The 25,527-nt window shown below is 38.1% G+C and overlaps 1 protein-coding gene across 1 annotated transcript in view; it reads right to left on the bottom strand.

Moving 5' to 3' along the window:
- Positions 1 to 25,527, bottom strand: part of LOC150107495 (uncharacterized) — a 1,121,546-nt gene that overhangs the window by 178,529 nt on the left and 917,490 nt on the right. Inside the window, exon 73 of the mRNA XM_090392112.1 lies at positions 14,345 to 14,631. Coding sequence (XP_090248238.1) covers positions 14,345 to 14,631 — 287 coding nt within the window. The remainder of the gene's footprint in view (positions 1 to 14,344; positions 14,632 to 25,527) is intronic.

Raw genomic sequence — 25,527 nt, 5'->3', positions numbered from 1 at the left:
CATGCTTGAGTTTATGCTGGTTGTTTTCCCATCACAGTAGTTGCATTTAAATGTTTCATCTTTATGGGGTGTTGCTACACACCAAGAAGCACAGAGGGTGGGGACCAGGAGATGTTGAGACAGTTGAGCATGGCAAGTGCAAGAAGAACGATTGTTATGGGAGATTTTAACTACAGCAGCATAGACTGGGGAAAGGAAGATGCACGTAGCAATAAGGGAATGGAATTTCTAGAATTCTTGAGGGACAAATGTCTTAGGCAACATGTAACAGAGGGAACAAGAGGTTCAAGAGTTTTGGATTTGATTATAGCATCAGAAGAGCTGATAATAACTGAGATGACATCTCTCCTACCAGTTGGAGAGAGTGATCATAGGGTTTTGACTTGGAAAATGAATAGACATGCAGGAGTATCAAAGAGACGGGAACGTATGTGGAATTATAAATCAGGTGATTATAATAGACTTAGACGTCAACTTGGGGAAGTTTTGTGGAGGGAGGAATTGGAAGGCCAGAATATCATTAGTGCTTGGGAAATTATGAAGGAATATTTGTTAGCAGCAATGGTAAGCTGTATTCCACGAATGAAGAAGAGGACACAATTTGGAGTAAAGTGGATGACAAACAATATTAAACAGAAGCTACATGCAAAAAAGAGGCTATGGAAGAGATATAAGGAAACAGGTGAAGAGAAGATGCATGAAGAATATAAGACACAGGTCAGAAGAGTGACTAGTATAGTAAGAAAGGCAAAACTGGAATATGAGAAAAGATTGGCCCTTAGATCCAAGGAAAATCCTAGGGAATTTTTTAGCAATGTGGCCAGTAGGAGGAGAAATGACTGTGGAAGAATGACATTGTGGGATGAAAATGGGAATAGAGTGACTGATGCAGAGGACATAGTGGAATACTCCAATAAAGTGTTCAATGAACACTTTATTGGCGTATTTCATCCTGGAGGAGTAAATTTAAATACTAGAGGGATAGAGAAGGTTTGAGGTTTAGAGGTGCACGAGGAGAGTGTGTTCCACATACTGAGTACTCTGGATGTTAGTAAAGCTGTGGGACTGGATGGTATTTCACCACGAGTTTTGAGAGAATGTGCTAAGGAACTGACAGTGCCCTTGACCTGCCTTTTCAATGAAAGACTGGCTGCGGGAAAGGTGCCCATGCAATGGAAGGAAGGTAAGATAGTGCCATTGTATAAGGGCAGTAGCAGACTGGAAATGTCTAATTATAGGCCAGTTTGTGTGTCATCAGTAGTTAGTAAGATCTTGGAGAAAGTAGTGAGGGACCATATACAGCATTGGACAGATGAGGGTAATGTTATCAGCAAGAGTCAACATGGATTTGTGAAGAGGTGCTCTTGTTTTAGCAATATGCTAGCCTTTTATGATAAAGTTACAAGAGCATTAGATGAGGGAAAGGCATATACTGCCATTTTCCTAGACTTAGCAAAGGCATTCGACAGGGTGCCACAGGATACTAATATTCAAGTTGCAGCACATGGGCCTGGATGTCAGATTGGTCAACTGGAATCAGGATTGACTGTCCAATAGGTATCAGAGAGTTGTGTATGGTGGAGCAATATCAAAGAGGCAGAAGGTTACAAGTGGGGCTCCACAGGGCTCAGTCTGGGACCTATATTGTTTAACCTTTATATCAATGACATTGTCTGTACGTTGCAAGGGGATATTCGGTTGTTTGCAGATGATACAAAGCTGGGAAGGGTTATTAGTAATAGTGCAGATGTGGTAGCCCTGCAAGAGGATTTGAATAAGCTAGATAGATGGGCAAATGAATGGGGGTTGTCAGTTTAATGCAGCTAAATATAAGGTCTTGAGGTTTGGGAAACATCGATGTGCTGCTGCATACTCTAAAGGAGGAGTTATACTGGAGGAAGTAGGGGAGACAAGAGATCTGGGGTTAATAGAAACCTGAAATTTAAGGGACATATTGCAAAGGTGGTGAAGGTAACACAGAGGATTGCTGCAATAATGAGAATGACACTGACCTGCAGAGATAAAACAGTTATCATTCCATTGTATAAGACTCTGATCAGACCACACTTGTGCTATTGTTCTCAGATCTGGTCCCCAGGATTTGAAGGGGATAAATTATCTGTGGAAAGGGTACAAAGGCAGATAACAAAGATGGTGTCAGGACTGTACAATGTTAGTTATGAGGATCGGCTGAGGGAGTGTGGACTGCAGAGTTTGGTGGATAGAAGAAGGAGGGGTGATATGATTGAAACTTTTAAACTGCTGAGAGGTGGTTACAGGGTTGACACTGGGGAGTTCTTTCGCTTGGTTGAACAGCAGGAAGGAGTCATGACAAGGGGGCCATCCCTGGAAGTTACGAAAGGAAACTGAGAAAGAGGGTGAGGAGTGGTTTCTTTGCATGGCGGGTGGTTGAACCATGGAATGCATTGCCTGATGGAGTGGTGAGAGCAAGAATGGTCAATGCATTTAAGGAGTGGTATGATAGACTTTTGTGTTTCCTAGGAAAGACCTCCCTCGATGAGTCTTGATAGACTTTGTGTTTCTTAGGAAGGACCTCCCACGATGAGTCTTTTGACTCTGTGGAGGCCTGAATAATAATAATAATAATAATAATAATAAAATAATTATTTCCATTTGCTTGAATGTTATAATGGAACCCAGGTGCAGTTGAATCTGGGGACAGTGTCCTCATCACAGGGAAAGTGACTTGCTGATTGTGGTCAATCAATCTGATTGACCACTGGGCCATCTACAATCACCGATCTTGCCAAAGTAGTGCATTTATATTACCAGAATCTCCCTTTCCAGATGTACACAGGTCACACTTCATGGCAAACATGTATTGGATCTGATGGTCGCATGATAAATTTCAAAGTTAAAAAGACTAAAGAGAAGCAGAGTAAAGAATATAGGAAAAATGAAACCAGACAGTACCATCACTGTGCTGTCTCCTCAACCACAAACAAGTGCTTCAAATGGAAGGATAGCTATTTTGTTTCTTACATTTTGTATCTGTAGATGTATCAGTGATTTCTGAACTGGGTGGGAGCTTGTTGGGTGCTGGAATGAGAGAATTCATCCTTTCATTCTCAATAAAAGATTTATTCTCAAATGGAAGCTAGATTCAGTGCAAAATATCTCAATCCACTATGGAAAGACCCACACATGGATGTCTGCCATCTGGTAAGCAATGACTCTGCTTGGAAGTGGAACACTAAGGCTATCCTGGATATCATAATGGCAATTCTGTCCCTGGACTTTGGGAAAGAGACTTACTGCAACACCACTGACTGCATAGACAAGCTTACAAGCCAAGTGAGCTTAGCTGGTCAGATCACCCACTTGTAAAGTAGGGGCCTAAGCACTGGTCAACAACTCAGAAAACATGATGGCAGGATGTTGAATTGCAGTGACTGAGATCTGAAAAATATAGTAAAAAAGAGTCAGAATTAGAAGAATGAAGAAAAGAAACAGAGGAAGAATGAAAAGGACTGGTACCATCACTTCAGGCAGAAACTCGCCTGTCATGAACAGGTGTCCTACATGGAGTAGAGTGAGTGGATATATAAATATATTTCCTGAGAGTGTGTTGAGTGCAAAAATGATGAACAAGTATAAGGCAAGGTTGATGAGTATTGTATAGCAACAGTCTCTTATAATGAAATGTTTTGACTCCATGAATTTCTTGATTTGCTGGCTCTGCAATGATCATCAAACTTTGTGGTGCAGTCACTGAACCAGCTTTCAGAGGCTGTTTAACACTAAGGCTTAAATGTTGCTAAGTTATGGGTTTGGTGTCTCTCTCTCTCTTTTGTTCTCAATGTCCTTATTTGCTCTTGTATTAATAAGTCTTATGCTTAAGTCCTATACGGTTTAAGTAGAAGGCTCATGATAAATAGAGAAGCATTGTATTGATCTATATTCCAAATATATTAACATCTTGACATATTCAAACTGGGCACCAGACAAATTGTAGCAACAAAAAATATCCTAAAAAAAAAAAAAATTCCTAGTGAATAACACTAATTCCAACCCACTGTATTGCAGAGCAACATAAAAGAAGGTTTATTGTGGCTAAGTACAGCTCAATGTTTCAACAATATGATTAATAAGGGAAATTTATTCTAAGAATTTTGATCATCTTCCATAAGAAAAATTACTTTTAATTTTAAAGGTTATTTCCAAGACTTATTAATCCTTCAGCCTCTTTTCATTTTTTTGAAATAAATCTTATTGGATAAAAAGGTGGAAATAAGAACTTGTAAAACTTTATACAAAATGGTATTTTGAAACCTGTTGATATATCAATGACTATTGATAGAGAACTTGTACTATGCTATACATAATTAAGCCTTAGTATGTATTATAGGATATAGAATTTTCTTTGGTAAATGAAATTAAAAAAGGTACATATATATTATTATTTTATAAAAGCAACACTGGTGCATATACGTTTTTTCAACAATGTTTCACTGTAGGGTATATAAAAACGCAAACTTTACCATTTAGGTGAATTCACCACCTATATATAAAATCATTGCATATCAATGAATGAATTAATATTTAGATCATACATGAAATGCAAATTTTTCCTTTCTACTGAGTTCACATCCTATCTTCTCTTTGCTCATAGCAACATTCAAATAAAAAAAAAAGAACAAAAAAGGGCGATTTAATTGTAAAGAAATATAAATGATCACAATGGTTCATAATTGTATGAAACAATATTTCAATATTGCTGGGGTTAAGTCGTTTGTGTGTGTGTGTGTGTGTGTGTGTGTGTGTGTGTGTGTGTGTGTGTGTGTGGAAACTGCTGATTATAATCATTGTTTTATTTTCTTTTATTTGTCCGATGCATTTGTCCCAACGTTGCGTCCACTTCTTAAACACATGTGAGAGTCCGTTTTTTGAGAGTTCTTTCAAAACTGCCTCTGCAGCTTTTACACATGCTTTGTTGCTTTCGAAATGGCAGCCAGTGGTTTCTTGAGCTGAGGAAACAGCCAAAAATCGCACGGTGCGAGATCAGGACTGTATGGAGGGTGTGGTAGGATATCTGTGTTGTTCTTCTGCAAAACGTCCACTACACGACCAGCAATATGTGGCCTTGCATTATCGTGGTGCAATAAGAAGCCATTCTTCAGCAATGGATGCTTCCTTTTGACGTGCTTGATGATAATCGCTGCTGTGTTGATCATTGTCTCTGTGATGGACGTTGAAAGTCTTCCCTCACGTTCACGATATTCCACATTTTGCCTTCCTTCCTTAAAAGTTTTATGACAGCAAAAAACACTTCCCCTCGACATTGCTTCATCGTGGAAAGCTTTGCATATCATGTTAAAAGTGTCCAATGCCAATTTTTGCAAACCCACACAAAATTTAATCGCATAACGCTGTACCAAGGACACTTCCATTTTGAAGACCGGTTGCACCTCGTAGGCGTGCCGATGAGCACTTGCGTTTAGTCAGGTGACACTCTGGTACATCAGCCCATATACGCCATCTATCAACCTCTTTTGTTAATACATACAGCAACATTCAGACATTAATATTGTGATGAGTGGTTTCGCCATAGTAAAATTAGTCTTATTACTTATTGAACAGCCCACGTATATATAATAGTAGATGCAGATTGTGCAAAGAGAAGGAAGAAATGGAAGACCAAATTATAACTGAGTACAGCGAAATAGCATAAATTGAGTACTGTAAAATGCACATTAATGTAGCTAAGATAATTCACTGGTAATTTTGTAAAAAGTAAGGGTTTACAGTATCTGAAAACTATTGGAAGCAATAACATTAACCAAAAGGTGATTGAGAATCAAAGAGCTGAAATAATCTGGAATTGTATTCCAAGGGTGAGAAGAGTAAATAAGGTAGGTGTGAGATGGATAATTAAAGAGATTAAGCATGCGATACAGAGATAAAGGGCATTGTGGACGCAGCATAAGAGAAGTGGAAATAACCAATTACATGAGGTTTACAAAGACCAGGCAAGGTGGGTGACTTGGTTGGCAATGGTAGCTAAAGTGAGGTATGAACAGCAGTTAGCTAATGAAGCCAAAAAAGAGTCCTACGGAGTTCTTTCGATATATAGCCAGCAAAAGAAAGAATGATTATGGAAGGATGACATTGATTGGAGAAAATGATATAAAGATAGCTGTTGCGGAATGTGTGGTGGAGATACTTAATGAGCAGTTCATAACAGTCTTTCAATTTTGTGAATGTGACTTCGTGGAGAGATTGAGAGCAGTTGATGATGGGGAGGAGAGACTGACTGTAAGTCAGCAAGAGGTGTATGAGTGGTTGAGTAAACTAGATGTTAATAAGGCTGTGGGACTAGATAATATATCACCACGTATTCTGAAGGAATGTGCAAGGGAGTCAACACCTGCTTGACATAGTTTTTAAATACGAGTCTTGCACTTGGTCAAGTTCCTAAGGAGTTGAAGGAGGGCAAGATTGTGCCACTTAATAAAGGAAGTGATCAAACTCAAGCATCAAGCTATAGGCCTATCTGTGTGTCAGGTGTTATGGTTAAGTTGTTGGAAGCTTGTGAGAACTAGGATCCAGAATTGGTTGACAACAATGGTATTATCTTTGATGGACAGCATGGATTTGCTAAAGAGAGATCATGCTTTACTAACCTACTTACTTATTACAATAAAGTGACTGCTTCCTTAGACAGAGGAGAAAGATACACAGTAATATGCTTGGATTTCGCAAAGGCTTTTCATAGAGTACCTCATAATAATTCCATGTGATGATACAGTGTTCCCCCTTTATACGGGAGTTCACAGTACCATCTAGTCCCTCCAAATTCTATCCGGGCTCCGGAACCGGCATAGGCTGACGAATCAGACCTATGCCTGGGTCAGTTTTCCTGACTGTAATCCGTATGTCCTTGGACCAGTTTGACTGCTTGCAGGATGAAAAACACCAGATAAACTGGTGGAAAAAACCCTGCTGTCCACACCCAAGTACAACTAACTCGGCTATGGCTGAGGAAGATCCTTGAGCTCCTCACGTCATTGATGGGAATCGAACCTAGGACACTCCTTCCCCAGGCATGTGGTTGAGAAGAGCAAAGCTACTAGGCTAACCGTGCGGACAGAGTACCTCATGATAAGTTGACAGTCAAACTAACAGATGGGATTGGATATTAGACTAGTGCATTGGATTGGAGACTGGCTATCTGATAGATATGAACAACTACGAACCATGAAGAGTAGTGAAGATGTTGTGGCCTTACAAGACGACTTGAATAAATTGAGTGATTGGGCACGGAAATGGGGATATGAGTTCAATGTTGCAAAATGTAAGGTTTTAAGATTTGGAAAACAAAGATGGGATGCAGAATTTATGCTTGGTGAGGATATATTGTTGGAGGTGGAGGAAATAAGAGATCTGGAGGGTGATAGTGGAAAGGATCTAAAATTTAGGGGACACATAGCAAAATTGTGAAGACAACACAAAGGCTTCTGGAAATGATGCGGAGGACACTGACATGTAGAAGTAGGGAGATTCTTGTTCCGTTGTATAAGGCTTTGATTAGGCCACACATGGACTATTGTGCCCAGATTTGGTCACCTGGTTTTCAGAAGGATGAAGAGATGTTGGAAAGGGTCCAAAGGCAACTGACTAAGGTAGTTTCTGACTTCTGGAATGTTGAGTATGAGGAAAGATTGAGAAGATGTAATTTGCAGAGTCTGGTGGACAGGAGGAAGAGGAGAGATATGATAGAGACCTACAAGTTGGTAAAGGGTTGTTATAGGATCAATGCTGGAGAAGTTCTACAGAAAATAGTGGGAGATCAGGGGATAACCAGAGGTCATCCCTAGAAACTGTATAAAGAGGGTGTGAATAGGGAAGTGAGAGGCAGGTTTTTTTCATGTCAAGTTGTAAATGATTGGAATGCCTTGCCTGAGAGTGTGGTGTCTGCAAGGAGTTTGAGCATTTAAGACATGGTATGATGAGTTGTGTGTGTGATAAAAGGACCTCCCAGATGAGTCTTTGACTCCATGCGGTCTTGAGGTAGTAATAATAATTTCAAAATGCAGTCTGACAAAAAGCTTGGAATGTAATACACCCGATATAACAGTGGTTGAAAAAAGTGAAAACAAGGGTGTTCAGTTTATTGAAATATCAGAACCAGGTGATAGCCGAATTGACTAAAAAAAAAAAATAGAAACTGATAAAATTACAAAGTATCACGAGTTGCAAGTCAAAGTTGAATGAATTTGGCAAAAGAAAACGAAAATTGTTCCCATAATAACAGGTGCTTTAGGTGTCATCCCCAAAAACTGAAACACTGAAAAGATATTTAGAAGCACTCAAGTTAGATGGATTAAAAATCAGGCAGTTGCAAAAGGCTGCTTTATACAGCACAGCATTCATATTCAGAAGGTATTTCCACAATTCATAGGCTGTTGGGTAGGGCTTCAATTAGTGGAATATAAGCAGCCTTTTACTTAAGGCAGAGGAAGCAAATCAATCTTGATAGAATATTATATATATATATATATATATATATATATATATATATATATATATATATATATATATTCATCACTAGGTGAAGAAACCTCAAAAGATAACATAACTTTTGAGATTTTCTGTACCATTGAATGTGTTCAGAAATACCTCTTTACTTCTTTACCTTGAAAATTTCAACGGGAGGGGAGGGGGGAATTGGACTACTATACACAGGGTGATCAAAATTAAAGTATCCCTGTTTAAGGTCTTTTGGAGCATCATCAAGTGAACCAAATGCTGTGAAACTTTGCAGGAATATACTGTGCATCATGTGGAAGCGATATCTGAGAAAAAAGAAAGTAATTCAAAAATTCACCACCAGAGGCATTGTATGGTGTACTGAAAGTAGATGTAGTCATTTTTCTGTGTGTGTGTGTGTGTGTGTGTAAGAAGGAGAAATGCAACACAAGCATAAATAACACATTTTTATTCACTTCAATGGGCTATACTGTTCAATGTGCTGCCCTTCCTGGTATGCAACAAACGGCATCCTTTGCACAGTGTGTTCAACAGCAGAATGCAGCTGGTTGGGACTGATGTTGCACACATGCTGTGTTATGCTGCCTTTCAGAACTGGCAAGTTATCAGGATGATCCCAATAAACTGTCTTTGAGAAATTCCCAGAGCCAGAAATCACAGGGGGTCAGATCAGGTGGATGAGGTGGCCATGCAGTAGGAAACATTTGGCTGATCGCTCTAGCTTCTGTGAAATGTTCTTGAAGAACCCATCTAGCATGAAAATTACTGAATCCATGCATATGCACTGCTGTAGCTATGGCGAAACAAACTTGTTCATCATATCATGATACCTCTCAGCAGTAACTGAGCAGGGCACAGGATATGACTGGTGAATGTCCTCAACGAATGGTCCAATGATAAATGAAGCTGTAAACCTGTATCAGGCAGTAACTTTGAGTGAATGCAATGAAGTTTGTTGGATTTTGGATTTTGTTGGATTTGTGACCTCTGCTAGGTCTAACTCTCAATGATCCTGAGTGGACCTTGTCGACATATGTTCAGGCAACGAAATTTGCAGAATGCAGCAACAGCATTGCAATTGTTTAGGTAGTACACTAAACAACTGCAATGAATCAAAATCCCATGTCCATCTTTTTAAACCCTCCTGGCACCTGCTGAGTTGTTGTGTGATATACACATTCCATGCATTTGCCGTTTAAAATTCTCCTGGCAGTGAATTTTGGAACCATTTTTTCCCCCTCAGATATCGCTTCCACATGATGCACAATGTATTTCTGCAAAGTTCCGCAGCATTTGGATCACAGGATGCCACTCCACAAGGCCTTAAGCAGGGATACTTTAATTTTGTTTGCCCTGTATAATGGCCTGCCCACATATAAAACATGGCCACTCGACTTGAAAGGGATATGATGATGTATGGTGTGATGGGAACCCAGATTATGATTATGAAAAAAAAAAAAAATTAAATAAACAAACAAACAGAAAAATAATAATAATAATAAAATTGCAAAAATGTTAAAAAACTCTCAGTTACTCTTGTTTCTAATGTACTATAGGTTTACAACTTTTCATGAATGGGATACACAAAAAAAAACTACAATGAACATACTACATTAAACACTCAATAGAGTACATGCATTACAACAAACTGACTCAGCATAAGAAGCTACATAAAAGTTTCAACCATAAGTATGCTGCTATTCTAAAGGAAATTCACTATAGCTGGGGCTTGAAAAATTTTCTGATGTTTAACCAGTCAGTTATCAGCCTGACTGAAGTACCACAGTCACTTAATATAATCATGGCTGTGTGTTCAATTCTGAACCTGCTCCTACTATGGGTCTTTTGACTCCATGGAGTCAGGGCCCGCTCTAGAATTTTTTCCACCCCATGCAATCAATTACTTGCCGCTCCAGCACCAACCTCAAATTAACTTTTGGAATTTTGAAAACCATTATGTTCAACATTAGTTTCATGACCATTAATTTTAAATATAGTACCATTAATAATAATGCACTGATAAAGTGATTAAAATACTGCATATTCATAAAATAAACCATCGACTTCATCAATTGACAATTAAATGAAATGTAGTTATACTTTATTACTTACATATATGGAATGATCTTCACTTGTACAATGGTGAACTGTTGAGTTACACTTAAACATAGAATGTACGCGTTATAGTTTTAGTACTATTTTCACATTATTTTAATTAGAATTTATATTGTTTTAGTATCTACTGATTAAAAATACACGTTTCTTGCTTTCATATTTGCAAAATCAGAAATGAGGTCTGCATAGTTTCATTTCTGACCGATTTCATGTTCAATTGAAATCATGGCAAGTCATTCCAATCTAGTTTCGGCCATTGTTGAGTGTAAGTAAGTTTTAATAAGATTCAGTTTTGAGAAACTATGCTCACCACTTGCAACCATCACAGGCAATGTCAGTAATATTCTAAGGGTGGCAGCGACATTCGGAGCAAAGTTATTTACAACAATAAAATGAAGAACTTCAATTGGCGGCATATTTTCTGGTCCTAATTTGGACACTACTTTCAGTTCATCACATAGCTCAATTGCATCGATGTCTCTATTTTCTTCTTCATGTGTTAAAACGGCTTCTAGGTTTTTACAATTGTCTAAGAGCTCATTTGTCATCTCAGATTTTAATTTAGAGATGTTATAGAAAAACAAAAAATGTGAACTGTGATATTCTAATTGCTCGAACCTTTCTTCAATAGAATTAGTTGCAAGATCAATAATAAAAAAGAAAAACTCAACTTTGAATTTTGTTTTGGGATCTAAAATAGGTCCTCTCTTGCTTCATAATCATGTTGCTTTTTCTGCTGACGCAATCTGGTACTTTCGAATGTTGGTTTCAAACCAGCATCAGCTTTGACTTTCTCAGCTAATGTTGTAGCATCGACAAGAAAATTTTGAAATGATTTATCATTTCTGAGATTCTTAAGACTTTTGAGAACATTACCCAATGTTGTTATGGCACTAGACAATTCCATCTTTATGCTTTGCAACAGTTTACGTGCAACATTAATTTCATTTAAAACATAGTGCCATATAACCAGACAACATAAAAATTTAAAGTCTCTAAGTTTTAGAGCAAGGGTTTTGTGTCTCGCCATTTTGTCTACTGACTCATCATCAGCAATTTCTATCAGTGCATAATAAAACTCCTTAATATAGTGTCTTAAAGGACGAATAGCATCGATTCTAGATTCCCAGTGAGTTGTACTTAATGGCTTGGGCGTTAGGATTGTAATATGTGTCTTAAGGATTCCCCAACGTAGCACTGACGCTGAGAAAAAAACACATCAATTTCTGAACTGTTTCAAAAAATGAAATCCCTTCTCTAGATGAAAATGCGGCATCATTGACCACCAAGTTGAGAGAATGAGAACAGCAAGGGATATAAAAAGCTCTTGGGTTCAAGTCCCTGATGCATTGTTGAACTCCTGAATGCTTTTCTTTCATGTTCAATCCATTGTCATAACCCTGGCCACACATGTTTGCGATTGGAATATTCATGTCTGACAATTTTCTTACAATACATTCGGTTAACACTGAGCCTGTAGTGACTTCTACAGGAATGAAACCAAGAAAATGCTCATGAATGTTGATATCAGTTGGATCCGTATTAACAAATCTTACAATTAGTGTTAATTGTTCAATGTGGCTAACATCGGAGTACAGTCTGCAACTATGCTGTAATATTTAGCTTTCTCAACCATAGAAATTATTTTATGGTTCCAGAGAGGAGAGCAATCAATTCATTTTGAATATTTTTCCCAAGATAATGTTGGGCCGAACCACAAGCTACTCTCATTAAATGTTCAGACATAGCACTGTCAAATCTGGCAATCAGTTCAATAAGCTGTAAAAAATTTCCATTGTTAGGGTCATATAAATTATCAGATGTTTCACGAAATGGTAAGCATCGTTGGCCCAAGAACTGGACAACAGCAATTAGGCTTTCTATTATGCTCCCCCAGTGCTGAATTTCTGAATTTAATAACTTTTGTTGCATTGAATCAATTGTCTGTTCTAATTTAAGCCTGGACAATAATTCAATCCACTTTTTATGGGATATGGGGTGATATGATGCAATCATATCACCCCACCTTTATCTAAACAAACTTTGCAGTTCACATTCCCTCAGTTTGTCCTCATAATTAACACTGGACAGTCCTGACATCATTTTTTTTATCTGCCCTCTTCACTCTTTCCAAGGTTAATTTATCCCCTTCAAATTCTGGTGACTAAATCTGAACACAGTACTCCAGAAGTGGTCTGATTAGAGCTTTATACAATGGAATTCTTTCATAATCTTCCATTTTCATATCCACTGTTAATGATCCAAATTCTGCATATACCATCAGTGGAAATACTTCTGTCTGCTGTGCATCTATTTTAGATTTGATACTGTGTCATGATTAGCTAGTTACTTCATGATACACCTGAATGTGTTTTAAACACAAAATGATGTGTGCATATCCTCTTATTGGTCGTATTTCATTAAAACAAAATCAGTTAAAATCAACACAGCAGACATGTGTAATGAGTGACATGCCCAACAGCATGTCACTCATTGATAATTGATAATTAAAATAAATTTATGAAATACTCAGTGACAAATAGGCTGTTCCTCTGGAAATTTTGAAATTCATAAAACATGCATCACCCAACCCTTAGAATATTCAGCACTGATATAAGTTACATACTTATTAGTTTAACTTGATGTCGAGAAGGACCAACTGCTCTTCTGATTTCTTAATTCATCAAATGAAAATTCTCAGTCATTGAAGAAAGTATTTTTAACTTTGGTATAGTTATGTTAAAGATACCAAGCAATTTTAAACCTGGTTTTACTCCATTTTTTCCAAGTAAGCAAACAGACAAAATGTCAAGTTTGCACCTGCAATTTATGCAAGACTAGCTGATCCCACAGGTAGTGCAAGACCAAGGCAACTCGTGGTAGAGATGGAGCAAGATCTGATCGCTAATCTTAATATTTACCCTTAATGCCAAAACACATCTCCAAGAAGGGGATGTATGATGTTTTGTATTAAAGGCAAGGGGCCACTACCCAGACCGGTTTCGACCTTTATTGAGTTTGCTTACTTGGAAAAAATGGAGTAAAATCAGGTTTAAAATTGCTTGGTATCTTTAACATAACTATACCCAAGTAAAAAATACTTTCTACATCTCCTCCTGAGATTTTTATTTAATAAGGTTATAACACCTTATGGTAACTCGTTTTGGTAAAATACTTACAAGCTCTGCATTACTAAATCTTGGTATTTCTTGCCTGGCTCCCCACTGATGAGACCTCAATAAAGGTCGAAACCGGTCTGGGTAGTGGCCCCTTGCCTTTAATACAAAACATCATACATCCCCTTCTTGGAGATGTGTTTTGGCATTAAGGATAAATATTAAGATTAGTGATCAGAGCTTGCTCCACCTCTACCACGAGTTGCCTTGGTCTTGCACTACCTGTGGGATCAGCTAGTCTTGCATAAATTGCAGGCGCAAACTTGACATTTTGTCTGTTTGCTTACTTGGAAAAAATGGAGTAAAACCAGGTTTAAAATTGCTTGGTATCTTTAACATTCTCGGTCATCATTGAGCAAATAAGCACAGATGCTCGGTCACAGATGAGCAAAATTTTTCAAGCCCTGACAATACTAAAGCATTCCCAATAAATTATTCCTCTAGTCCCTATGAGTTTGCAACAGAGTCTATATAATGAAAAGGTAACAGAAGAATTTTATACTTTTTTTTTAAAAAATCAAAAAAGAAATATTTATACGTACCTATCAACAGATTTTGAACAAACTCTGTTCCATTTGCTCTTTAATTCATCCATCATTCCTTGTAAGATGGGAACATCAGATTTTGGACATTTCTCTTTTAGATTACGGCCAACTTTCATTGTTCCATCAAAAGCAGTTTGTTTGGATCCTAATGTTCGTTGAAATTCCTTGTGTTTGTTTAACAATTTTTTGATTTTTCCAGGATCATTTCCAATATGGGTAAGACTACCTAATGTCTGTTCTGCTTCATCCAACCATGCATTTAAAGAAGTCCAGGCATCATTAAACTAGAGCAAAAACTTTATTATAAGTATTTTATGTAATTGAAAAAAAAAAGTTTCAGAGTTTGATTCTAAATTAAATTTAAACAAACGCATGAAAACACTGGCAAATAAATTTTTCAAGTTCTCAAAAAAGTACTAACTCAGTGATCCAGCTCTTGGATGTACTGCAAACTTGAAAGCTTAATAACAAAACAATATTTTATGCGCCTTTAAGCCATCCGCCCAAGTGCCAGATAACTAAACCAACCAGCTAATTTTCTGTTGGATGGGTCTAACAGTTGAAAGACTGTATTACAAAAACTAACTTAATTACTTAATGCAAAAACTTACATTTTTCAGCAGGATAGGAAAGGAAAACGTGGTGGTGGAGTACTGCTTATAATAAGTGGTGACTTATGTCCTCTAAGAGTGGAGGCTTTGGAAGGCAGTGACACAAATGGTTTTGAAAGCATATGGTGTGAGGTAGAAGTGGCCAAGACAGGATATTTAGTGGAGTGTTGCTATAAACCAGAGAGCACAGAGGGTGGGGACCAGGAGATGTCTAGGCAGTTGAGCTTGGCAAGTGCAAGAAGAATGATTGTTATGGGAGTTTAACTATATATGGGAGTTTAACTACAACAATATAAGCTGGGAAGCAGAAAATGCAAGTAGTAAGATGGGGATAGAATTTCTGGAATTCTTGAGGAACAAATGTCTTCAACAGCATGTAATAGAGGGAACAAGCAGTTCAAGAGTTTTGAATTTGGTCATAGCATCAGAAGAGCTGATAATAAGTGAGATGACATCTCACCCACCATTTGGAGAGAGAGTGACCATGTGGTTTTGACTTGGAAGATGAACAGACATGCGGGTATATCAAAGAAAAGGGAATGTATGTGGAATTATAAGGTGGGTGATTAAAATAGTTTTAAGTATCAACTAGGGGCAGTTCCATGGAGGGCAGAATTGGAAGGCCACGATATCATTAGTGCTTGGGAAATTGTGAAAGGCCTTTTGTTGGCAGCAATAGTACGCTGTATTCCACGGGCGAAGAAGCGGACACAATTTGGTGTAAAATGGATGACAAATGATATCAAACAGGAACTGCAGTTGAAAAAGAGATTGTGGAAGAGATATAAGGAGAGGGGTGGAGGACAGATACACGAAGAATATAAGACGCAGGCCAGGAGAGTGACCAGAATGATGAGGAAGGCAAAACTGGAATATGAGAAGAGATTAGCACTAAGATCCAAAGAAAATTCTAGGGAATGTTTTAGCTATGTGGGCAGTAGGTGGAGAAACGATTGTGGAAGAATGACACTGCAGGATAAAAATGGGAATACAGTGACTGATGCAGAGGACATGGTAGAGTTGTTCAATGAGCACTTTATTGGAGTATTTCATCCTGGAGGAGGTTTTAATACTAGAGGGATAGGGCAGGTTCAGGGTATAGAGGTGCAAGAGAAGAGTGTGTTCCAAATACTAAGTACTCTGGATACCACGGGTGAAGAAGCGGATACAATTTGGTGTCCAAATGCCATCCAGTCCAACAGCTTTAGGACACCAAATTGTGTCCTAAAGCTGTTGGACTGGATGGCATTTCACCACGGGTTTTGAGAGAATGTGCTAAAGAACTGACAGGTCTGTTGACCTGGCTTTTCAATAAAAGTCTGGCTGCGGGAAAGGTACCTGGGAAATGGAAGGAAGGTAAGATAGTGCCGCTGCATAAGGGCAGTAGCAGACTGGAAGTGTCTAATTATAAGCCTGTTTGTGTGTCATCAGGTTGTTAAGGTCTTGGACAAATTACTGAGGGACTATATACAGCATTGAGCAGATGATGCTATCTGTGAGAATCAACATGGATTTGTTAAGGGGCACTCTTGCTTTAGTAATATGATTGCCTTTTATAATAAAGTGACAAGAGCAGTTGATGAGGGAAAGGCATATTCTGCCATTTTTTTTGGATTTTGCAAAGGTGTTTGACAGGATGCCACATGATAAGCTGATATTTAAGTTGCAGCACATGGGCTTAAATGTTGGGTTAGTCAAATAGATTCAGAATTGGCTGACTGATAGGTATCAGAGAGTTGTGCATGGTGGGTAATATCAAGGAAGCAGAAGGTCACAAGTGGGGTTACACAGGGAACCCCACTTGTGACCCAATGCTCAGTATTGGGTCACAAGTGGGGTTGCCAATGCTCAGTATTGGGACCTGTATTGTTCAACCTTTATATCAATGATATTGTCAATGGATTGCAAGAGGAAATTCAGTTGTTTGCAGATGATGTGAAGCCGGGAAGGGTTATCAGTAATACTGCAGATGTGGCAGCCCTGCAAGAGGATTTGAATAAACTAGACAGATGGAGGGGTTGGTTCAATGCAGCAAAATGTAAAGTCTTCAGGTTTGGGATCCATCAATGGGAGGATGAATACTCGATTGGAAGAGTTGTACTGGAGGAGGTAGGAGAGACAAGAGATCTGGAGGTGATGATTGATAGAAAACTAAAATTCACAGAGCATATTGAAGGTGATGAGGATAACACAGAGGATTGCTGCAATAATGAGAAGGACGCTGACCTGCAGAGATGAAAGAGTTATCATTCCATTGTATAAGACCCTGATCAGACCACACTTAGACTATTGTTCTCAGATTTGGTCTCGAGGATTTGAAGGGGATAAATTGACTGTGGAAAGTGTACAGAGGCAGATAACAAAGATGATTTCAGGACTGTACAATATGAACCTTATGAGAACAGGTTGAGGATTTGTGGGTTGCAAAAATTGGTTGATAGGCAGAGGAGGGGAGATATGATTGAGACATTCAAATTACTGAAGGGTTTCTATAAAATTAATTCAGAAGATATTTTTGAGAACAGGGCTGGTTGTGGGAGGACTAGGGGACATCCATGGAAACTGGGCAAAAGTGTGGTTAGTAAAGGTGTTTGAGCTAGGTTCTTTACTTTTAGAGTAGTGAATGAGTGGAATGCGCTCCCTGAGTCTGTGGTGGATGCTGTGATAGTGAATGAGTTTAAGGCGAGGTATGATAGATACTGTATGAATGTTGAATAGTTGTGATGAATATGATTTGGGGCCTCCCTCGATGAGTCTAATGACTCCTGGAGTTGCCCGTAATAATAGTAATAATAATAATAAATATGAGATATGAGGATCGGCTGAGGGAATGTGAACTGCAGAGTTTGGTGGATAGAAGAAGGAGAAGTGATATGATCAAGACTTTTAAATTGTTGAGAGGCAGTTACAGGGTAGACATTGGAGAGTTCTTTCACTTGGTGGAACAGTGGGAAGAAGTGATGACAAGAAACCATTCCTGGAAGTTACAAAAGGAGGCTGTGCGCAAGAGGTTGAGGAGTGGTTTCTTTGCGTGGAGGGTGGTTGAACCTTGGAATGCATTGCTTGAGAGAGTGGTTGGAGCGAGAATGGTCAATTTGTTCAAGGAGTGGTATGATAAACTTTGTGTTTCCTAAAAACGACCTCCCACGATGAGCCTTTTGACTCCATCGAGGCCTGGATAATAATAATAATAATAATAATTAATATGATATCAATTAATACAAAGAGCTTATCTTTGCCATATATTAATATTAGTTAGAAAACAATATGTGCATTACATTTCATTATCATGCTTCCACTGTTGTACTTGTCATTATTATTCCAATCCAGGCCTCCATGGAGTCAAAAGACTCATCGTGGGAGGTCCTTCCTAAGAAACACAAAGTCTATCAAGCCTCATCGAGGGGAGGTTCCCCCCCCCATGAAACACAAAGTCTATTATACCACTCCTTAAACTTATTGACCGTTCTCGCTCTCACTACTCCATCAGGCAATGCATTCCATGGTTCAACCACTCTCCATGCAAAGAAACCACTCCTCACCCTCTTGCTCACAGTTTTCTTTCGTAACTTCCAGGGAATGGCCACTTGTCATCACTCCTTCCAGCTGTTCAACCAAGCGAAAGAACTCCCCAGTGTCAACCCTGTAACCATCTCTCAATAGTTTAAAAGTTTCAATCATATCACCTGTCCTATCTACCAAATTCTGCCGATCCTCATAACTAACATTGTACAGTCCTGAAACCATCTTTGTTATCCGCCTTTGTACCCTTTCCACGGTTAATTTATCCCCTTCAAATCCTGGGGACCAAATCTGAGAACAATAGGCTAAGTGTGGTCTGATCAGAGTCTTAAACAATGGAATGATAACCCTTTTATCTCTGCAGGTCAGTGTCATTCTCATTATTGCAGCAATCCTCTGTGTTACATTCACCACCTTTGCAACATGTCCCTTAAATTTCAGGTTTCTATCAATCATCAACCCCAGATCTCTTGTCTCCCCTACTTCCTCCAGTATAACTCCTCCCTTAGAGTATGCAGCAGCACATCGATGTCTCCCAAACCTCAAGACCTTATATTTAGCTGCATTACACTGACAACCCCATTCATTTGCCCATCTATCTAGCTTATTCAAATCCTCTTGAAGGGCTACCACATCTGCACTATTACTAATAACCCTTCCCAGCTTTGCATCATCCGCAAACAACTGAATATCGCCTTGCAATCCACGGACAATGTATAGTCCCAGTACTGAGCCCTGTGGGACCCAACTTATAACCCTCTGCCTCCTTGAAACTGTCCCACCATACACAACTCTCTGATACCTATCGGAAAGCCAATCCTGAATCCAGTTGACTAATCTAACATCCAGACACATGTGCTACAACTTAAATATCAGCTTATCATGTCGCACCCTGTCAAATGCCTTCGCTAAGTCTAAGAAAATGGCAATAATATGCCTTTCCCACATCTAATGCTCTTGTAACTTTATTATAAAAGGCTAGCATATTGCTAAAACAAGAGCACCTCTTCACAAATCCATGTTGACTCTCACAGAGATAACATTACCCTCATCTGCCTAATGTTGTATACAGTCCCTCACTACTTTCTCCAAAATCTTAACAACTACTGATGACACACAAACTGGCCTATAATTAGACACTTCCATTCTGCTACCACCCTTATGTAATGGCAATATCTTACCTTCCTTCCATTCCATGGGCACCTTTCCCACAGCCAGACTTTCATTGCAAAGCCAGGTAAAATACACTGTCAGTTCCCTAGTACATTCTCTCAAAACTCTATAGCGAAATATCATCCAGTCCCACAGCTTTACTGACATTCACAGTACTCAGTATTTGAAACACACTGTCCTCCTGTACCTCTAAACCTCGAACCTACCCTATCCTTCTAATATTAAAACTGACTCCTCCAGGATGAAATACTCCAAAAAAGTGTTCATTGAACAATTCCACTATGTCCTCTGCATGAGTCGCTCTATTCCCATTTTTATCCCACAATATCATTCTTGCACAATCGTTTCTCAGCCTACTGGCCACATAGTTAAATAATTCCCCAGGATTTTCTTTGGATCTTAGAGTAATCTCCTCTGATATTCCAGTTTTGCCTTCCTTACCATACTAGTCACTCTTCTGGCCTCTGTCTTATATTCTTCATGCATCTTCTCTTCACCTGTCTCCTTATATCTCTTCCATAGCCTCTTTTTCGCATGTAGTTCCTGTTTAATATTATTTTGTCATCCACTTTACTCCAAATTGTGTCCTCTTCTTCACTCGTAATATACAACTTACTATTGCTGCTAACAAATTTTCTTTCACAATTTCCCAAGCACTAATGATATCCCGGCCTTCCAATAACTTCCTCCACGAAACTTCCCCAAGTTGATGTCTAAGTCTATTATAATCACCTGCTTCATAATTCCACATATGTTTCTGTCTCTTTGATATCCTGCATGTCTATTCATTTTCCAAGTCAAAACCATATGGTCACTCTCTCCAACTGGTGGGAGAGATGTTATCTCAGTTGTTATCAACTCTTCTGATGCTATAACCAAATCCAAACTCTTGAACCTCTTGTTCCCTCTATTACATGTTGCCTAAGACATTTGTCCCTCAAGAATTCTAGAAATTCCATTCTCTTATTGCTTCATGCATCTTCTTCTCCCCAATTTATACTACTGTAGTTAAATAACTGCACTAACTACACTTATTCAGATGCCTACTGATAGCATGGGATTCTCTGGATGGCTAGTCTATTTTGCATGGTATAGAAAGAAGAGACTCCAAGTTTCCAGAAAATAAAATCATTTTACATCCATAATATATTGACTGTTTGATTGTTTTTGGATTTAATGGTGCAACGACATCTATAGTCATGCTGAGCCAGAACACATGTAATAAGCTGCATACATATATATGTTTAAAAACTATATATACAAATCAAAATAACAATAATCATAAATGAAATGTTCTTAAAATTGTACCAGGAAATAAATAAACAAACAATGTGAAAGATGAGTATAAAACAGATATAAAAAGAAGCATAAGAAGTATAAAAATTCATAAAATATACATAAAAATAGGGTTTAAAAGCATATTTACAATAAGTTAAACTAATAAGTATATACTTTATATCAGATGGTAAAGACTAAAATTCTGTAAAAATATAAAAACCAGGGTGACATTATAAAAGTGGCTAAAATAATAACTGCACTAATTGGCAAAACTGAGGCACTCAATTAAAATATGAGTGATAGATAGTTCTGCATCACAAAACTCACACATATGTCATCACCCCTCAGTAGGAAGGAGTGTATTATATGACTATAACCAATACGGAGACAAGCAAGAACAACTTCTTCTCTTTGAATCCTGTGCAGGCCAGACTGCCATAATTTGATTCCAGGCTTAATTTGGTAGACTTATTATTAGTCTATGTTCTAAGATAGCTGCCACTGGGATAAAAGGTTTTCTCTAATAATCTGCCCATAATCTGTGTTTGGTACAGAAGAAGGTTTGAGAAATGAGTTGACCTATCTGCAGTCTGATTTCCTTAATCCCAACATGGCTTGCATTCCAACAGAAGCATATATCAAAGTGTAGCTTCCATAACTGAAAGGGAAGGTATCGAATTTGAGAGTGTGCTAGATGTTTCTGGAGCTCTAGATTTCTTATTTCATGAAGAGAACTTTGTGAGTCTGAATATATTATGCACCTATGGCAGTGATGCAATTTAATGTATATTAGTGCAAGGGTCTATTGAATACAGCTCAGCTGTAAAGTTGCTGCACTCTAAGGACGTAGTGGGATATTCTGCTGTCTTCTCAGATAATGCAGATATAATGTTGTATTCAACATTATATCTGCATAAATCCTACTAGAGTTTGAGCCATCTGTCTAAACAGGAAAAAAAAAAGAATATTCAGTTCCATGAGCTTCAAATAGTGCTAATAAATGAGCACTGAAAGAAAAGCTATATGCTGGTATGTATGACTGTCATTGTGGAAATGTGTTTGTTGACATTCTGATCCATGTTGTCTGTCACTATCCACAGAGCCTGTAGAAGAGTAGAGCATCTACAAATTAAAGAGTTTTATAGCATTATGTTGAGTGTTGTAAAGATTCTCCCATTGTGGGTGAAAGTTTGCTGTGTAAGAGTAGTATGGTATATAAAATGGAGAGAGAGAGCTCTAGGGGCTGAAATGGCAAAGGTGGTTTGTTTGCCTCTGGTACAAACTAGGAGTAGGTGACATGCGAAATGCTCCAGTTGTAATTCTGATATTTTGATGGTGAATAGGGTCCACACATCCCAGTGTATTCTCCCTGGCAGAGGCATAGCCTTAGGACCTATAGTCAAGTTTTGATCTTAATCAAAATCTGTAGAAACAAAGCAAAGAACATCTGTTCAGCACCCAAAGTGGTGGAAGATATGGTGAATAGAATGTTCATTACTTTATAGAACTTGTCCCCAAACTGACGTATATGAGGAAGGAAACTGTTTATGGTCAAATATCTGTCCCAAAAACTTGGCTTCTTGTGCAAATGGAATTGGTGCAGAGTTCTGGATCAGGATGAAGACCACATCTGTGGCAAAAGTGCACAAACTGTATTCCGCTGTGAAAATCTGAACACATTTGGATGCATCCATTTTGAGAGATAGTCAATGTGTTGCTGAAGCTGTCTTTCTATGACCTTGATATTACATGAGAGAGAGGAGATGGTGAAGTCATATAGGATATATCCTATATATACAGGGTGTTCGGGATAAATTTGACATATTTATAATTAATTATATTTTTCCGTAAGTTACATGTATTAACACACACTTCTCTTCATTTAAAAGTTTGGACCCTTCTTCATTCATATACAAGATGTCAGAAAGGATGGATAGCTGGAACCCACCTGAATCATGGAAGAGAATAACTTGTATCATGATGATTCGTGCCCGCCATCAAAATAAGGATATTACGACTGCTGCCCAATGCTCCCTGAATACAGTAAAAACAATCAGGCATGAACTAGAGACTTGCAATGGTGACTACGAGGATGTAGCAAGAAGAAAGATCCCTAGCAGACGATCTGATTGCGTTCGTACAGCAGAATTCCTCGCAAATCTGCAGGAACAGGTGTTGAAGAACCCTGGCATTGGAATTCGGGCTTTGTTCGTGGAGTTGCTAACTGTAGTCAAGCCCTGGATAACAAGGGTAGCCAATGGTAGGCCATATGTATGGCAGCAGGATTCGGCCCCTTGCCACACCTCTGGGAAAAGTCAAAAATGGTTGTCTGAAAATTTCTACGACTTCACCAGTCCAAATGTTTGGCCTCCAAACTCCCCAGACCTTAACCCCATGGATTATTTTGTATGGGGCGCAGTTGAAAAAGACACCAATCGCACTTCCAGTAATACAAAAGCCCAGTTAATGGATAAAATTAAAACAGTTTTTGTGGCCCTTCCCAGGGAGACTGTAGCATCAGCTTGTTCGAGGTTCCGAAGCAGAATTGAAGCTGTGATCGATGCTAATGGTGGTTATTTTGAGTAAATCTTGTTGATAGTATTGTAATTAACTCTGCCTGTAATGTTTTTTTGTCAATTCATTAAATTTAATAGATACAAAGAAGATTTTCTTTTTCCTTACGAAACTGTCAAATTTATCCCGAACACCCTGTATATATATAGGATATATCCTAGTAAGTGATATCCTACATATAGGATATCACTTACTGTTGGAGGAAGTTGTGCTGGTATTGAGTTAACCTTGACTGCAAAAAGCATGTCACTTAAAACTAAGCCTTTTGGGACTCTCTTCTGTTGGTTATATGCTCAGGAGAGAACTCAGACTTGGAAGATTCATCTACATAAAAAGTTTTTGATAAAAAAGAGATTCCCTCTGAGCCCAAAATTATAGATCTTTCAGTATTCCAAACATACCAGCAGTTTTTCATTAAAAAAAAAAAAAAAAACTAATACTACTAGATGCTTGCATTTTTAGGAAGGCATCTCTAATGGATGCCTCCAGGCAGAACAGACAATCAGAAGCAGTATAATATTTTCAGCAACTAGGTTGTGTTCTAGAAAAAAGGCTGTTTCTCTCCAGAAACTATAAAAGACGAGTGGTAACCATTTTTTCCAGATTTTGCACAAGCAGCTGGTTAAAGCAATTGGATGGTAGTTATTTTGGTATATCTATTTCCTGGCTTAGGAAATGTAATAATAATTACCTTCTGCCAAGTATCCAGAAATATGTTATCACAGATTATTGTCTTGTAAAAGGGGAAATAGTAGATCCATGGACGGTAGATGGTGAGAGATGTTTTATCATCTTGTAATGGGTATTATCTGCCCTAACAGCAGTTTTTCAGCATTTAAGCATAGCAGCTATCAGTTCTTCTTCTTTGGTAAATAGCAAACTGTATTCTTCAGTGCATTTGAAGAAAACTGGATTTGTTGTTTTTCTGCTTTGCTTTTTTTGGGTAAGGAACTCAGGGGAATAAGAAGATGTTGCCAATGTTTTTGCAAAAATCTTCTAGAGTGTGTTGGCAATCACTATTTGATCAGAACAGTGCAACTGTTGTGCTCAAGGATAGAGAGAGAGAGAGAGAGACAGTGGGTGGTATATCTGCCTTTCGTTTTTGGATTTCTTTTCTCATACTTCTTTGCTGTTGGAGGATCTTGATAGATAGCAGTATATTGGATCCAGAATTCCTTTTGGCTCTGATGCCTGATGTGTCTTGCTCAGGCTCGTTTGAATGCAATTAGATTTGTTGTTGTTGTTGTGAGTTATTTTTGGAAAATGCCATAAGCTTCCTTCTGAACTTCTATAGCTGTTTTGCAATTGTCATTGTACTATGGCTTAGGGCAGTTGTGGATGTTTTTATGTGCATGTGCCAAAAATTTACAAATAATATTTATTGAGTTGCTGACACGCTGAACAATTTTTAATAGGGAAAAAATTAATAGAAAATTACTTATTGCAGAATTTTATTGAGACAAGTTTAAAAATTAACATAGAATTTCATAAAGATGAACTCATAACTTGACATGCACGTTGTTGTATACAAATCAATATCAATTATTTATTAATGAAATTTTTGCTGTTGTACATTGGATGACAAATGCTTTATATCCAGTTCATATTTTGTGACTTTTAGTAATACACATGCCGAACTAGATTCATCAGTCATTTTATTTCTTAAACTGTCTTTTATAAAATTCATTTTGGAAAATAATGACTCACAAGCATATACAGAGGAGAAAATTGATCATAAAGCCCTCGCTAGTTTTTTTTAAAACAACTAAAGGTTTCGGGAATGCATTCCAAGTTCTCATTATTTCCTCTTCTGCATTCTTTTTAATTATGCCCAATAATGATCATTTTCGATTATTTCCAAGTATTTCTCAAATCGACAAACTTTTGTTTCCATATAGAACTGGATTGAAAATCGATTAATTACATTTCTATATCTTCCAAATTCAGCCACTCGAAAATCTCCAAATTGAGTTTATCTGCTGATGTTGTGTCTGGATGTGAAATAAATTTTGATGTTTCTGC

Source organism: Typopeltis vanoorti, chromosome 4 (genome assembly GCF_054136105.1).
Source record: "Typopeltis vanoorti isolate ZY-2024b chromosome 4, IOZ_Tvanoo_1.0, whole genome shotgun sequence".
In the NCBI taxonomy this organism is placed as follows: domain Eukaryota; kingdom Metazoa; phylum Arthropoda; class Arachnida; order Uropygi; family Thelyphonidae; genus Typopeltis; species Typopeltis vanoorti.
Note: the sequence above shows the minus strand (reverse complement) of the source record. Positions and strands in the feature narration are given on the sequence as shown.